This window comes from Strix uralensis, chromosome 5 (assembly GCF_047716275.1).
Source record: "Strix uralensis isolate ZFMK-TIS-50842 chromosome 5, bStrUra1, whole genome shotgun sequence".
In the NCBI taxonomy this organism is placed as follows: domain Eukaryota; kingdom Metazoa; phylum Chordata; class Aves; order Strigiformes; family Strigidae; genus Strix; species Strix uralensis.
Genome location: NC_133976.1, coordinates 41,752,788 through 41,768,811, shown reverse-complemented (window position 1 = coordinate 41,768,811; position 16,024 = coordinate 41,752,788). Strand labels below are relative to the sequence as shown.

General features: G+C 45.4%; 1 protein-coding gene across 1 annotated transcript in view; it reads right to left on the bottom strand.

Annotated features, from left to right (window-relative positions):
• The window catches only part of TRHDE (thyrotropin releasing hormone degrading enzyme), a 225,038-nt gene extending 211,703 nt beyond the window's left edge, over positions 1 to 13,335 (bottom strand). The window contains exons 1-2 of the mRNA XM_074870583.1: positions 12,087 to 13,335; positions 6,354 to 6,627 (exon numbers count right to left, since the gene is read on the bottom strand). Coding sequence (XP_074726684.1) covers positions 6,354 to 6,627; positions 12,087 to 12,913 — 1,101 coding nt within the window. The 5' untranslated portion in view covers positions 12,914 to 13,335. The remainder of the gene's footprint in view (positions 1 to 6,353; positions 6,628 to 12,086) is intronic.
• Between the last annotated feature and the right edge of the window lie 2,689 nt (positions 13,336 to 16,024).

Here is a 16,024-nt window from a genome sequence, read left to right as displayed (position 1 = left end):
TAACTGTCTGATGAAAGTTAACTTGGGGAAGGCAAGAGCGGGACATTTGTAATGAAGACTGAAAATGAATGGGTATCGCTGTATCACTATCAGAGCAGCATTCCAGGACATACAAAGATTAAACTTTACAAGTCTGCATCACACCAGGCTTCAGAAATACACCTGGTGTTTCCTCCGTTAGCTGCTGTTTATCAGATACACATGCAGCCTTCCAGTGGTAAGTGATGGGCTAACAAAAGTTACTTTTCAGGGATAGGTGGGTTTAGAAAGTAGAGCTCAACTCTGGAGCCAGACTAAATTCCAGTTGCAGAGGAAGAAAACTTAATTTTAATTGAGGACTAATTCTACTTTTGATAGCTAAATCATTCTGCAGTAACCAATTTGCTCACCCACAAAGAATTATCTGGTGTATAATTGCTTCAATACTGATTAATAAATAATAACTGATGGAGAGACTTTGCTGGCAGCTAATAACCAGCTGCAGAAAAGAAGGCCTAAGGAAGAGCCTCAGGCCTTTAACCCAGGTAGTCATTAACTGACAGAAAATGCCTGGTCTTGAGGTCATTACTGCTATCATATAAAAATATTAATATATTTTTCAAATACAGAATAATTTTCTAAAAGCTACAGGCTGAACTGCACAATAAGTGCAGAGTTAGTTTAGCGAGAACTGATGGTTTTGGTTTTTTTCTAGCAACTAACAAATGACAGAGCCCACTGGGGAAAAAGTTATTCTGAATAGCTGTTCAACTTGATTTATATTTTTTTAGACTATTAATGAAAGTCAGCTCTTCAGTCTCCTCAAACTGATCACTGCACTGTAGACAAGGGAACGCCCAGCCCAGCTCTTCAGCATCTCATGGATCGCTAGAAGCACTACACTACCTCCAGTCATCTTGTCTTAAGGACAAATATAAAACCATGATCCCATCATGCTGGACCTAAACTAACATGAGCTGTTGGACATGCACTGATTCTGACCTAAGTCTACTTATGTGACTGTTCACTAGCCCTTCGTGGGCAAAAATGATTTTCCACTTGTGCAGAATCAAACAACTATTACTGCATAGATCCCATTTTTGAGACCACTCTATCTTTGTGATATCTAATTACATCTTAGATAAAGTAATAATAAAACAAAAGTACAGCAATAAAGGTTGGCCTTATTGTGGTATGACTCTTCTCATAAGAACTTTCTTAACCTCAAGATCTTTCTCTATATCATGACAAATTACTCGGCACTGATGACTCTACAGCAATGTTTAATATAACTGAAGCCACATGTACCCAGTTGTAAAGGTCTCTTCAAAATGTAACACACATGGATTCAGCCAGCCAGCCAGCGGACATCCTACCCCGAGCAGCTGACCAAGCTGTGGTCAGGCCCACACACTGCCAGTCCTGCAATACATGCTGCAACCATTTTGGAATTGGAGCAGGAGTAGCAAAAGTGAAAATTCCTTTCAGCACTGCCTTCCATCCACATTCCTCCTCCCACTCACCACCACCCAGACAGATAGCCACTTCCTTTCACTGTTGCTCACTCCCATCTGCTCTGGTGCTGCCTGCACTTGCTCTTCTAACCCCTGCACCCACAATTCCTCCTGACTCCACTCCTTTCCACACAGTTTATTTTTTCTTTTTAGCAGATACTCCCTCTGACAAGAACCAAACACTTTAAGTCTGCCAGTTGTCACTTCATTTCCATACCTATCTCCACACCCCATCCACAGCAAAAGAGAATAGTAGAAGATGAATCTCCCTGAAACATCTCTCTCAAGCAATTCATTCATCTCCACTGATACACTGTGTTTTGCCCCTGAGCATTCACTCCTTCCACTAACTGAAAAGAGAAAGAATTAGCAGGACAAAAAAAGGAATTAAAATGACTTATGAGACAGTGAGAAGGAATGCAGGATAGTGAGGTTCCATGTCCACCTGACAAAGGAATGAGAAACAGAGGGTTTGGAGAACAGAAATACAGCTAAACATGAAGTACAGTAAAAATAAACCCAGACAGGGCAAAAATAAAAAAACAGTAGGAAAAGGCCTACTGGATTGAAAGCACAGATAAAAGACAACAATGAAGAGACAGAGATGATATGACAGGCATTACAATTCAGCCAGCAATATTATGCTTTTAAGAATTACTGACAAAGAATATATGTAAGAGGTAGGATTAGGAAACACAACATATGAGTAGAAGCAAGCAAGCATGTGAACGTAAATGAAGTTTTCTGGATTGTTGCACAGCGCAAAGATGACAGTACACAGATCCCATAATTTTCAACAGATACACCTGGCACAACTGCTAGAGCCATACAAAGATCAGCTAAACCAGCTCATAAGGATATCCCTCCTCCCTCAACACAGCATTACCTCAGGCAGCAACCTGATAGAACTATACTGCTCCCTAGTCCACAGCAGCATAGATGATGGCACCATAGTCCTTTCCATAGGAATCAAGCCCCTGCCCGAAGGCAAAGGCAGTTGCAGTGATTTCCTGTAATCCCAGACAAATCTGAACAACATATTATATATCTGTAATGCATATAAGTCAACTCTGCTTTTAAATTACCTGCTCTGGAAGGGATTCTGATCAGACTCACATGGACTAAAAAGTTATGCTAATGATTCACATCCACTGAGCTGTGCTCCTAGAAAAGCATTGCTTAATTCCCCTTTCCAAATTAATTTTAGTATATGAAATACAGAACATCTTCATGTCTGCAAGAATTATATAGGATTGGCTATTCTGATTAGCTACCTAAGCTTTCCAAAAGTCAGTTTCTGTTTATAACTGGATTTGTACTGAATCTCACGCTTAGGTTAAAATTAATTTTGAGGTCAATGTCATTCTTTGAGAAAAACTAAACAGATAACACTTAACCATTTTTGAGGAACAAAGCTGCTTTTAATCTGTTTCTTCTATTCCTCAGGGAGTTTATCTACCCCTGACCTTTAATAAGACTGGTCAGCAGGAAGAGAGGTGAGATTTTAATCATTAACATGCTGTCAAAATTTGAAAGGACAGCCCTCCCCTCCCCAAATGTTTTGTGTACCAAAACCAGGTTCATGAAAGTGCCAAAATAAAAGTATATGCAAGCTGAAGTCTTTTAGGTGTCCACTATATGTCTACAAAATAAATACAATACACATTACATCAACTGAAGAAAGATTCCCCAATGCAAGAAATGGTCTATCAAGATGGTTCAATATGGAGGTTCAGTTAATCTTCCTAAACATTCATTTATGTTTATATATGTATTATACATTTACGTTCATTGCCATGGATATGGGAGTAACTAAATTTTAGTAAAAAAGTGGCTTCAGAGGAAACCATGAAGTTTAGAATTGCATGTGCCAAGATTCAGGTAATTTCAAATTCACCCAGTAGTGTCCATGAATTCCTGGGACTGCAATACAAAAGCCTCAAAAAGATGGATTATCTCAGCAATTCATCTGAATAAACACAGCTCTGAAGTCTTTGCCATGAGCTCACACTTTAAAAGATACTCCTTCAACAAAACCGAACAACAATTAAAAGATGATCAGATCACAAATGGACTGAAAAACAGCAAGATATATTTAACCAATAATTCTGTGTAAACTATTTAGGTATTCCTGAGCATTAATATACCTCTGTGTTAAGGGCATTATAAAAAATGAGAGCTAAAACTCTAGATCAGCTGAACAATTTTATGGGATAAGAGACTATCACAACCTGTGTAGGCTTTTGGTCTTCAAGTCTTTGTGAAGATTACCCCCTGATTTGCATAATTGATGGCAAAGTTCTGTATAGTGGTACAGTCAAGGGGATGGAGTATTTGTATTTATGTCCAGACTCAAGCATAACTATCAGGCTCTAGTAGCCACAAATTCCTAACAAATTAATACCTGGATTTTCTCTTCGGATTCCTGTTAAACCTAAAGTCTTGAGAACAGTTTTGCCAAACACGAGAACAGCAGAAAGTTATCAATTATTGTCTGTAAGACATGAGTATGCCTCTGTCTTCAGGGTATAAAACCTACTCAAGCAGCAAAAGTCTATAGCATTCAAGCAGAAAAAAAAAAATCTACAGCATATGAGCTCTGAATAACACTACAAGAAAATAAGATTCTCCTCGAGTTAAAGAGGAAGTAGGCTGTATCTTTCAAATCTATGGTCCTGAGGTCCATCCCCCATGTTGCACGTATCTGCTTACATGAATGTTGGAAGCTACTGCTTGCAGCTGTTTCTCAGGTGAGTCTAGGACATTTCAAAGTGAGACAACAAGGTAGTATTATGTATGACAAACTTGCAAGTGTTACACTGTATTAGAGCACAAGGAACACGAGACTATACACCAAATAACTTCCATCTTATTAGAGCTAAAGGAGAATCTCAAGTAACCAGTGTTTTCTAAAGCTGAAAAATACCAGACCATTCTTAGTTTAAGACCAAATCCTTCAGCAGGTGGAGTACATTACAATGGAACCCATCAACTCCTACCTGGACAGAAGTCTGTTTCAATACTGGCTGAGTAAGAAACAGCCTGATATCTCAGCCTGTTCCATCAGGGCAGTGAACACTCCTCTGACTACTGCAACAGCCAGAGGCACCCAATTCCTCATCCCAAGAGCAATGCCTCTTGTCCAGATAATTAATCTGCTGGTACCAACATTAAAACCAGGCATCCACCTCTCCCTCCTTACTTCTTCGCCCTGGCACTTGTGAGGTCTTTTCTAAATTAATTCAACTCACTAAACTGATAAAGAAACAACCTGGCCAAAAAAAAAAAAACAAAGGAAACAACCCAAACCAAAGTCCCCTCCCCCCCAAAAAAAACAACAACAAACCCAACAGCTTTCAGTCATTGTAGGTAATCACGGGGACTGCAAGCATTGCCACAGTAGTTCCCACATCCTTACACTCACAAGTTAAAGTACCTCAGAGAACCACTTCCTAGCCATGCATCCTCTTCCTCTTTCATGGGGCCAGAGGGTAGTGTCATAGCCTGCTGGCCATGGTATAAAAGGGCTGGAGAGGAGTGAAAGGCTCCCCACTGTCCTACCCCGTTGTCCCAGCAACAAAAAATAATACTCATTTCCTGATCACTTCAGTATGGTCTCCATGAGGGATGCCAATGCAGAGGATTATCCTGGGTCCACCCTCCCACATCTACAGCACAGAACTGAATCTGTACTAGGGATTTGGCAGTCACACAAAAAGCTGGATCAGAGAACTGATCTGGATGAAAACTCGCCACATTTTCATTTATTTTTTCAGGTCAGTTTTCAGATATATCATACAGCTCTACAGAGCTGAGGGCTGGCACACGAAAGCGAAAGAAAACCCTTGGCTCAGAGAAGGTGGGATCAGCTCCCTCCACAGCAGCTCAATGGTTAGGCTAGCTAAAAGTGGTTACAGAGGTGTTCCTTGACCTCTATCAGCCACAGAAGGGAGGCCTGCAGTCTCTCCTCGTGCCCCCTGGCCACAGTACAGTTATAGAGCATTTGCAAAAGCAGAAGGTAAATGCCCCCTTTGCTCAAACACACAGCTTAAACTGCAGTCTAGCCCTCTGCTTCCAAAACTAGCTCTGTTTTGTTATTCACAGTAACTAAGAAGGAAGGGCTTCTCTGTACGTTCACCTGAAAAATCAAGATGACAGCACTGTGAAATATTCTATTAAGTTGACAGCATTTCTCATGTATGTTTTGGCTTGTTATACAGTTCTGAGCTTGATATTTGTAAACAAAAACAAAACTGACATAAATAAAGGATTTTCTCTCTTTTTTTCATGGCATAACTCCTGGAATCGTGCCATATTTGGAAACAACAGCTCCAGAAAGTTAGTGCTTCCATCAACCTGGACCTCCATAGGGAGCTGATAGGTTGTAAAGTCCTGCTCCTGAGCAAGAGATCTAAGATAGGAATTACTTATCAGCCACCTGAGCTAGCACACAGCACACCAAGGGACATGTCAGTAGTGAAGGAAGGAGACTGGAAACCCTGCCAGTATTGCTGCTTTCTTTTAATAAAGTCCCACAAACACTGATATTGAAAAGGCTACAGGAAAAACAAAAGAAAACTTCCCAAGAAAAATCAAAGTGAAACAGCATATTTAAAAGTTTAAAATGTCATCAGACAATCACACCTACTAAGCTAATCAGTTACAAAAAGTATCAAACCAAAAACGTTTAACAAACCTTCAGAAAATGTCCCAAACAACACACACTATCATTAAATAAACTGGCAAATTTTAGGAATGTTAATCAAGAAAATACTTTAAGTACCTGATGTTATGATCCTTTACAAAAAGGGAGCATTTTCAAAATAACAGTGTATTTGATACAACATTAGAAATACTTACAACTACTCCACTCTTGGTGACAGTTTCTCGGTATGTAAAATTGCACACTGCCCACGCTAGGTAATACGTGGACATGAGTGGGGTCTGTGAAAAGTGATCTGTAACCCATCCATCTTCTTCAAAGACAGAAGTTTCAACTGGCATGTTGGACAAAGATAAGTAAGTTGCTTGATGCCTGATGCTGATTTTGAAAGTGGCCTTGTAGATGGGCTCATCAAAGCAAGGAAAGGCTTTTCTGGCATGAGTAGGAGAAAACTGTGTAACACCAAGAAACCTAGAAAAGAAGCAAGAAAAAAAAAAGCCATTACTAACTGTGCACAGCACTTGATTCATGGATGTACCATATAAGATATATTGCTTGACGATTGTGGTTTAAGGGTGGGAAAAAAAAAAAAAACAAACTGTACAAAGTATACAGTGTTTGAACACTGCTTTATCACTTCCTCACTACCTGTACTGCAACACAACTGATATAAAGTCTACTAATTTCCTACAAATTTGCAGACAACACACTGATGTTAAATAAATAATCCCTTGCCTGAGGGAGGGAGTCCTCAATTCAAACTAGGATTTAACAGACTTCAGGGAGTTCAGTCTGCCCTCCAACACCGACAGGGCACTCCACGTTTCTTTGGACATGAGAACTTACGGTCACATAGTGCACTCAAGAGGGTCATTGTTTTCCACTGCTGATTACTTCTGTACCGTTTGCATGTAGGTCTGAGACACACTACTATACAGCACTGCTGTGACTGTGTAAGACCAAAAACCCACTCTGTGAGCTTTGCAGAATTACAAATATAAGCAAACGATTAAACAAGCAGAGAGTAGTTCACCATTCTTCTACATGTGCTTTTCTTTTCTGGTGTATTTTATAGAGAACAAATTGACATTCTCAGCTAATGGGTCAAATTATGAAAAAAATCTGTGAAGGAGGAAAAGATATTTACTATGACATTGTACAGAATGGAAAGGCTTTAGTTTGAGAGTAAAATCTGTACCTCTTTGCTTTGGAACAAAAGAGATTTTAATCCAGATAGAGGATAGGAACCTTTCTGGATAGAGACTTGTATTTACACATTTGGAGAAAACCCATGTACAGTGATCCCTTTGCAGAAACAAGAAGCTACAATTCAAAGGCTGAATTATGGGGTTCGATAAGAATATTTACTGACGGCATGCAGGATGAGAAAATGACTATGAGCCAACTATGCAACTGTAAAGGTAGCACATATGTAGGCTTTTTGAGTGGTATTGATTCACGTCTCCCTTTCCAAGGTTCCATCAGTGGAAATAACCACGCAATTTTAGATACCAGGTAAACATTTACCAGATTTTTAGAGGTTGACTAATCATCTGTTATTTCTCTGGGGGAAAGAGGATGGGTGGATAGATTTGATATAATGAAAACAGTGGCACCTATTATTAATCAGTCTAGAAGCATTATTCTGCAGTATGATACTCTCTAACACCAAAGGGAAAAGAATCTGTAGCCTATAAGGAAAACAAGTTATCTAATTAACTTTTTCTCAAACTTCCTGCATTTTATACATATTTTGGAGCATTGTTTTAAAACAAAAATGATGAAATAAACTTCTTGAAATGTTACACTTTTATCTTGCTCTAGTGCATCCATGCGTGATAGAGAACCAGATACATGTTTTCTAGTGAAATTATCACCTCTTTCAAATAAGGCTAATTTTTTTAAAAACTTAAAAAAAAATTTCACCACTGAAGCAGTTACTATTGGTCTTTTGTCTAAAATAAAAACCCTTATCTGGCTAGAAATTATTGACGGAATTAATCATATCACATTTTTCTTGTCTCATCATAAAACATGGATTACTAAAATCATAATTCTGCATAAAGCTGCTAAATATAAGGTAAAAAGTTGGTGCCAGGTATTCCAGTCTTAATCCAACAAAATTCCATATTCTCAGTGGAGTTGCACTACTGCAACAAAGCCAAATGAGCCAGTTAAATGAATCAAAGTAATTTAACTTATATGCAAACTATTTCAAGTGGACCTGATTCTGCATTCTAGGCATACTCTAAACAGCTACAAACATCGACAGAAGTTTCAAATGAGCACGAAAAACTGTACTGGCCTGTTACTAATAAAGCAAGAATAATGAACTTTCCTCTGCAATTAACAATTTTAATGAGCTCAGACACACATGTAAATGCATACTTAGGGAATACTGCATATATCCAACACCCTCTAAATAAGGAAGTGGGTTTTTCACTCCACTTCTTGCAGATCCTATCAGTAGTCTTCTAATACTTATGTTTTAGGCCATTGAAACAATCCCTTCACCAGGCTAACAGAACTTCATAAACTCCGCATCTTCTGTACTCTCACAGGTAGATATATCCACATACACATAACTGGACAAACACTGGGCAGTCAATATTTCATACTACCAATAACAGTGATATTTATAACGTGCATTACTATCAAACATCGACTTGCTTGTTGTGCCATAAAGTGAAACAAAAAACACTGCTTCCTAAAGACTAAACTCTTACATGTTTAAAAAACAAAACAACCCAAAACATTGTCTGTGTTTATCTATTTCTCTCTGTGTTAGGAGGCAAAATCAAGCAAAACTTCTATAGCATGCGAAAAGTGAAGAGCAGGCTGAAGGATTTCATCCATCTCTCTACACACCTCTCTGGGCACTGACATTTTTATCTCCAATTCCCCAAAATATCACCATAAAAAGTTGTACTGCTGGGAATGACAGCCTTGCAGCCTGTCTTCTCAGCATACCCATGGCAGTAATTTGCAGGTGTTTTAATTCCACCTCATCTATTAAAGGAAGACATGTGTTTCCTCAACAACCTATCTATTTTGACATCTTAGTTGTTATAAGATGGAAGAATATGTCTGTTTGTTTTGTCTGCATGATGTAAGATTTTTTTTTCCTTTTCATTTATGCCAAACTTTGATGTTCATTTAAATTATGCGTGCATATTCTTATGGTACTCTACAGTAGCTCTGTATTAAATGTCTGTTGATTACTGCCAGTAAATTCTGGCACATAATGCAAAGTAAATTTGTAGCATATCACTTGTATTTTACATTTCAATTAAAGTAGCAAAGATTGCAGTAAGAAAATAAATACTTTTATGCAGCTATCAACATTTCAGGCTGATTTATGACTTTCACCTGTGAAGACCACAGAAAATGAACTTTAGGAAAAAAAATTATAAAGTGAAGGCATTACTGTGTTTGTGAAGCCTCAACAGTTCACCAGAGTTATTCACTCCTCATGTACAACAAATATGAAAAATGATGGTTTAGACCCTTTTATAGCAACTGCTACTCCAACAAGGTTGCTGTATTTTAATCAAATATAAAGATGTCAAAAAGCTAAACCCCTGTTGGAACATCAAGGTCTCTCAGAGCATGAGAGAAGCCTGTCTGTCTACCATAGTAGAAGCCATTCATGTTTAAGGACTACAAATGGTTATATGTATTACATTAAAAATGGGTTATTAATCAAAATGCAAATTGCTACACTGCAAGAGCATGCTCTGAACAAAGAAGTGCCCTGGTTTAGAATGTGTATTATTTACTTTAAACTTTAAGTGAGTCGTTAAGCCTGTGACAATCGAAAAAACAGTACTTCTATTAAACACCTTAAACTATAACCAGGCATTGATTACAGTTTTAAAAACGTTTTACTGAAAGAAATATAAATGAGCCGGTGTAAAGAAAAAAATGCCACCGATTTCAATATAACAATGCTACCTTATACAAGGTAAGGATCTTGCCCACTATGATGATATTCAAGTACATTAAAAACAAAGCGACTTGTATCTAAAAGGTTTTACAAACGAGTACTGGGAAACACATTTTACCATCACTTTCCACACTGTGTCTTAAGCTATCTTGATGATTCAAAGAGCAAACAGGCCTTTTTTTGTTGGTTTTTAAATCATAACTGGGGCATCAGTACTGAAGTGTGGTACAGTAACTTTGGAGAAATGTCACTGCCACACCTGTTTGACACTTCAATTATTCCTACACAAAGCCTAAATACGCAAGAAAAATACTTAAATACTTTCATGGGTTTGTAAAGTGAATTATACCCCCTGCTGCTAACAGTATTTTGTTTTCTGATTTGCCCAATTCCATGCAAGTCCATAAGAACTCCCGATTACCCCAGTATTTCACCCCTCCATTTACCCACATCTTTTCCTACAATCATTCTTTTTCAGATTTCCATTTTATTTCACTGTGATGATAAATCGCACAAACTTAATTTCAATCCTGCTTGCAGTTCTAACATCGGGCTGTTTAAAATTGTCAGTAATCACAGTAATGAAAATGTTTTAATACAAGGGCGGTTGATTTAATTGAGTTGGTAAGCACTCTTTTTCTGACTTGTATTTTTGCCCAGTTCATCCAACTATAAACTCTTTGCTTCACTTTGCCACACAGAACAGTAAGAGAAAACCTGACACTTCACAGATGTTTCAAGAAAGGACAGCTTAAAAAAACCCTAATTCTACAATGATAAACCATGCCAAAACTATCCAGAAGCCCGTCCCATCTTTCCTATTACAAATCCTGATTGTGGTTGAAGAAAACTACTTAAAAAAAAGCTCTGTAACTGCCTCAACGGGGGCCTCCACAGTGACCGTGCCTACCGTAACAAGGGCCTCAAAAGGGACCCAAGAGCTACAATAACAAGAGTAAATAGAGATCTGCATTGAGCACAGTGAAAACTGCCCAGGTTTGTCCTGTCACGGGGTGTAAATGTGCAGCGATCCGGCTGCACCAGGTGGAGTAAACGTATTCGCGTTACGTGAAACAACATCCCACCACCTTTTTCTTCAAATAATGAAATAAAAACAAAACAGCAGAGAAGTTCTGCTCCCCTACACGCTGCTATCTGTAAGCTGGCGAGGCCGTCACACGAGGACACGCGGTAGCCGGGCACAGAGGCAGCGTTCATCAAGCAGACCCGCAGTCTCCGTGCCGGGCTGCCGCGGCAGGGACAGAGCCGCCGGGGTGTTTCACTCGTGCCACCCCTGGAAGTTCACTCGCTCCCACCGTCCATTTCCAAGCCGCGCTGGGGCACCCCCTGACCCGCCGCCGTCCCCTCCCGAGGCGGGGGGCGCAGGCGGAGCGCTCCGCTCACCCGCCGCCCGCCCCAGCTCACCCCGGCCCGCCCCGGCCTCCCGCACGGCCCCGGACCGCAGCCGCCCCGCAGCCCTGCCCGACCCAGGCGGCTCCCCCCGCCCCGGCGGCGCCCGGCCTGCCCCCGCGCCCCCCGCGCCCCCACACACCCCCTCAGCTTCGCCGCCGCCTCCCACCGCCGCCCGGCCGGCGGGGCGGAGCGGGCAGGGGAGGAAGGGCTCGCGGCCCCCGAGAGCCTCCGCAGCTCCGCCTTCCCAGCGCCAGCCCTCAGGAGCGGCCGGACAGCGCGGGGGGGCGTTGGGGGGGACCCCGCCGAGAGAGGCGGCGGCGGCGGGAGGCGAGGCCCGGCCTGCGCTCGCCGAGCGCCCTGGCCACCCCCCGCCCCGCGGCAGCCGGCCGAGCCCCGCGCCCCTCGGAACCGCCGGCGCCAGGCGGCGCGGAGCCCGCGGCCTCCCCCGCCTGGCGGCGCCGCGGCCCGCCGGGTCCTAGCGCCGCCCCGCCCGCCCGAAGTTCGGCGCCGAGGGGCGGGGGCCGCCAACTTCGGCCCGAGTTGAGTTGGGGCGACGCGGGCGCTGCGCTACCTTCTCTCGCCGTGGAGGACGTAGGAGCTGCGGAAGAAGCCCAGCAGCTCGTTCTCGATGAGGGCGTTGTAGATGATCTTGAGGTTGTAACTTCTCTGCACCTCCAGGCTGCGGTTGAGGACGACGACGAAGACCTGGGTCGGGGGGTAGAGGAAGGAGCGTGCCACCCGCACGCCGCCGGCCAGCTTGTCCTCGGCCACGCGGACCGCCTCGATGTGCATGCGGTGGGCGTGCAGCACGATGTAGCGGCTGGCGTTGCGCACCTCCAGCTGCACGTTCACCTCCCCGCTGAAGGTGAAGTTCTCCATGAAGGCGCTCAGCATCAGGTTGTAGTGCAGCGGCCGCAGGTGCCGCGGCAGCCGCGGTCGGGCCCAGGGCGGCAGCTGCCGCCGCCGCTGCCACTCCTCCTCCTCCTCTTCCTCCGCCGCCACCGCCGCTTCCCCGCCCCGCGCCTCTTCCTCCTCCTCCTCAGCCGGCCGGCCGGGGGGCTGCCCCGCGCCGGGCGGCTGCAGGGCTGCCCCGGAGAGGCTCCCGTTGCCGCCGGCCCGCGGCGGGCCGTCGGCGGCGGCGCCGCACTCCTCGAAGCGGACGCTGAGCAGCACGGCGATCATGGTCACCGCCAGCAGCGCCAGGATGGAGACGGCGAAGCCCAGCACCAGCCGCTTGTGCACGGCGATGTGCCGCTCCGTGGTGCGGGGTCTCGGCCCCGCCGCCTCGGCCCAGGGGCCCGGCGGCAGCCCCCGGCTGCCGTTCCGCAGGGCGGCCTCCTCCTCGATCATCATGGGGGTGACGGGCGGGCGCTTCTCCCGCTTCTCCTCCAGGGCCATTACGGCAGCGCCGCCCCCGCCTCCCGCGGGGCCGCCGCCCCCCGAGGGGGCCCCGAAAGCATGGGAGGTTCCGAGGCGGGGGGGGGCTCTCGGCCCGGGGCGGTGGGGGGGGAGGTGGGGCACGCGCCGCCGCGCCGCCTCTCACTTCCCGGCGCTCCGCATCCCCCTGGCTGCCGGCAGCCCCGCCGAGGGACGGCCCCCGGGCGGGGGGACGGGACGGGACGGGATGGGGCAGAAGCCGGCGGCCGGCGCTCCCCGCCGTCCGTCCGCCCGCCCGCCGGGGCCGCGCCGCGCAGACAACTTGTGCGGCTTCCGCGGGGCACTTCAGCACATGCCGCCGAGCGCACCTCGGCGCCCAGGGGGAGGGCTCCGCCGCCCCGGCCCCCCCCGCTAGCGCCGCCGCCCGCAGGGAGCTCGCCTCTCCCCGCGCCCCCAGCCGCCGGGGTCGGGCTCCGCGCCCGGCCCCGGCAGCGCCCGAGCCATGCGCGCCCCGCGCCGCCGCGCAGGGGGGGTCGCCCCCGCGGGGCTCGCCCGGCACCGGACAGCGGCGGCACCGGACAGCGGCGCCGGGCCTGGCCCGTCCTTCTCCTCCTGCTCCTCCTCCTCCTCTTTCTCCCGGCGGGGCTGGCTCCGGAGAGTCACTCCGCGCAGCTCCTCTCTGATTTTCTGTCTCCTGCAGGTACGGAGCGGTCTCCCGGCTGGCTCGGGCAGCGGCGGCTATATATAGGCACCGGGGAGAGCGAGGGAAGGGATGGGAAGGGGGGAGAGGCGGGCAAGCCCCGCCGCCCCTCGGCTTCAGCGGCTGCTCCGGCTGCCGGCGGTGACGGCGGCGCCCCGGGGGAGCGGGCGGGGGCGGGGGGCGGGGGCGACGCGGGGACGAGGGAGGCTTTTCTCCGGTGTGTCACACGCGGCGGCTCCGGGGGAGGTCGCTGAGGCGGCGGCGGGATCCCCGGCCGGGGCGAGCGGAGGGCGAGAGCCGAGCTGCGCCGGGAACGGGGCGGCTGCCCGGCTGCCAGGGCTCCGCGCCGCGGGACTGCCCACGGTGATACGCGTGTGAGTGCGCTCGCGACATAAACATTGAACCCGTGTCACATTTATATAGACTTAATAAAGAGCCGCCGACTACGGCTTGGACAACAATAGCGCTGTCATACTAACGCGGGGATGAAGCCGAAAAAAAGAATAAATACTCCTACTTAAATCGATAGGATTAATATGCCGAGAAAAAACACTCTCCAAGTGTTGGCGGGGACTTTCAGAAACCCCCTTGCCCTTACTCCGCGGCCCCAGGACAGCCTCCTCACTCCTGCTCTCCCACTTGCCCGTGCCGGCTGGACCCCGCTTCTCCGTTGGAGAGATTTAAGGATATGTTAAATGCTGCCCGGGGTGATACACCGACACGTGGCTTGAGCAGTCCTAGGAGAGAAGCCCGGTCTGGAAAACTGAATTACTGAACCTGAGCTCGCTTCTTCCACCTGCCCCCAAACTTTTGCACATAGGGACTGCAGAAACACAGAATTAATATACACAGCGAGGATCTAGATCAATGTCTGAAAGCATCCCGGTTCCCCGTATTTTGCTTGCGTACTTCAAAAACTATCTCCATTCATTTTCTTTTTTGAAGCTCTTTAGCTCCAGTCTTGTAAGCAGTTACAGATGTGTTTATCCACGGCTTTCAGTCCTGTGGAATCTATGGGAATATATGCTGTATGTCAAGTTAAATGCGTACATAACAATTTGCAGAATAAGGGCCTTATTTTCCATGGTGAAGAAAAAAGGAAAAAAAAAATCAAGTCCTACACTTCTTCCGTAAGCAAAGCAAATCTTCAGAGTTTCATGAAATGTGATATATTAGCCATTTTACTTCCCAAAGGGATGCCTGATCTCTGTTTTCCCTGAATCTACTACGTCTTCTAGAAATGTTATCTGACTCCGTGTGCCGTTGCAGAATACGAATGATCATTTACTGACACTCAAACCAGTTTAAGTCTAAGGAATACCAGTCTAAGGAATTTACCAGTTTCCTTACATATTCCTTAATTTTCCTGGTATATTCCTACATAAAGATTACATATAGGTCTACTCTCCCTGGAAGGAATCGAGCCTTTGTTTTTATCTTGCAGCACAGTCTGATGAAGGCTTGTAATCTTAACTATTCTTCATTATAAGTATGTTGATAGACTTGCTAATTGTCTTTGTATGTCCTAGGAGGACTAAGATTTTGCTCCATAACTAGCCTTCCCGCACATTTACTGCAGCATTACTTGGCTGCCCACCTGTTATAACAGGCCAAAGAACAGAAACATTTTATTATCTGAAAATAGCCTTCCTTATTTGTTGACTGAAGTTTGAGGCAGAAAGGTAGAAAACTATTGCTATGTGATTTGGAAAAAAAAAAGAAACGAACTGACACTGCAAAATAACATCCAAAGCTACAGGTTTAAAATGTCAGTTTCTATATGTTTCATTAAACCCTTTAAAAGTGGGCACAAAAGAAGTGCCTGAGTGCTTGTAAGATTTTGTATGCAGGCTGTCAGTATCAGGCATTAGTAAAACAGGCAGTGTTTCCCTCTATCGCTTTCTGCAATGGTTTTTAAGTTATGTTTGTTCCCATCAGCAGCGCAGGGAGACATTCAGGCAAAGATGTGCTTCAAGAGTAGAAGTAGCCCAGAATACAGTGGAACAGTTTGCATTTATAAATATTTTTAATTTTTAATCATATTTTTCATTAAATACAAGTTTCCCAGGTTGAAGTTTTTGTGAAGACTTCTCAAAAAAGTGGTGAGTGCCAGGCAGTTGGGCTAACCAGCTCTGCCACTTTTAAAGAGGGATGTACAGCTGCATGTGACAGCACAGGAGCATCATTCTGGCCTTCTCAATATACAAATAACAAATACATCACTCTCCAGGCTGAGATCTTCCAAAACCAGCTGAGGGAGTTAGTCACACAACTCAGCTTTGACAATATTAGTCTATAAATTGAAGGGCCAGTACTGGAGAGGGTATATAAAGATTTAAGGTGCATGCTAGTAAGAAGCCATGAGGCTAATTCCTTTTAAGACAAGTTGAAATAGCACAGAGCAAGGTATGAGTGACAGGAGTTAAGGCTGT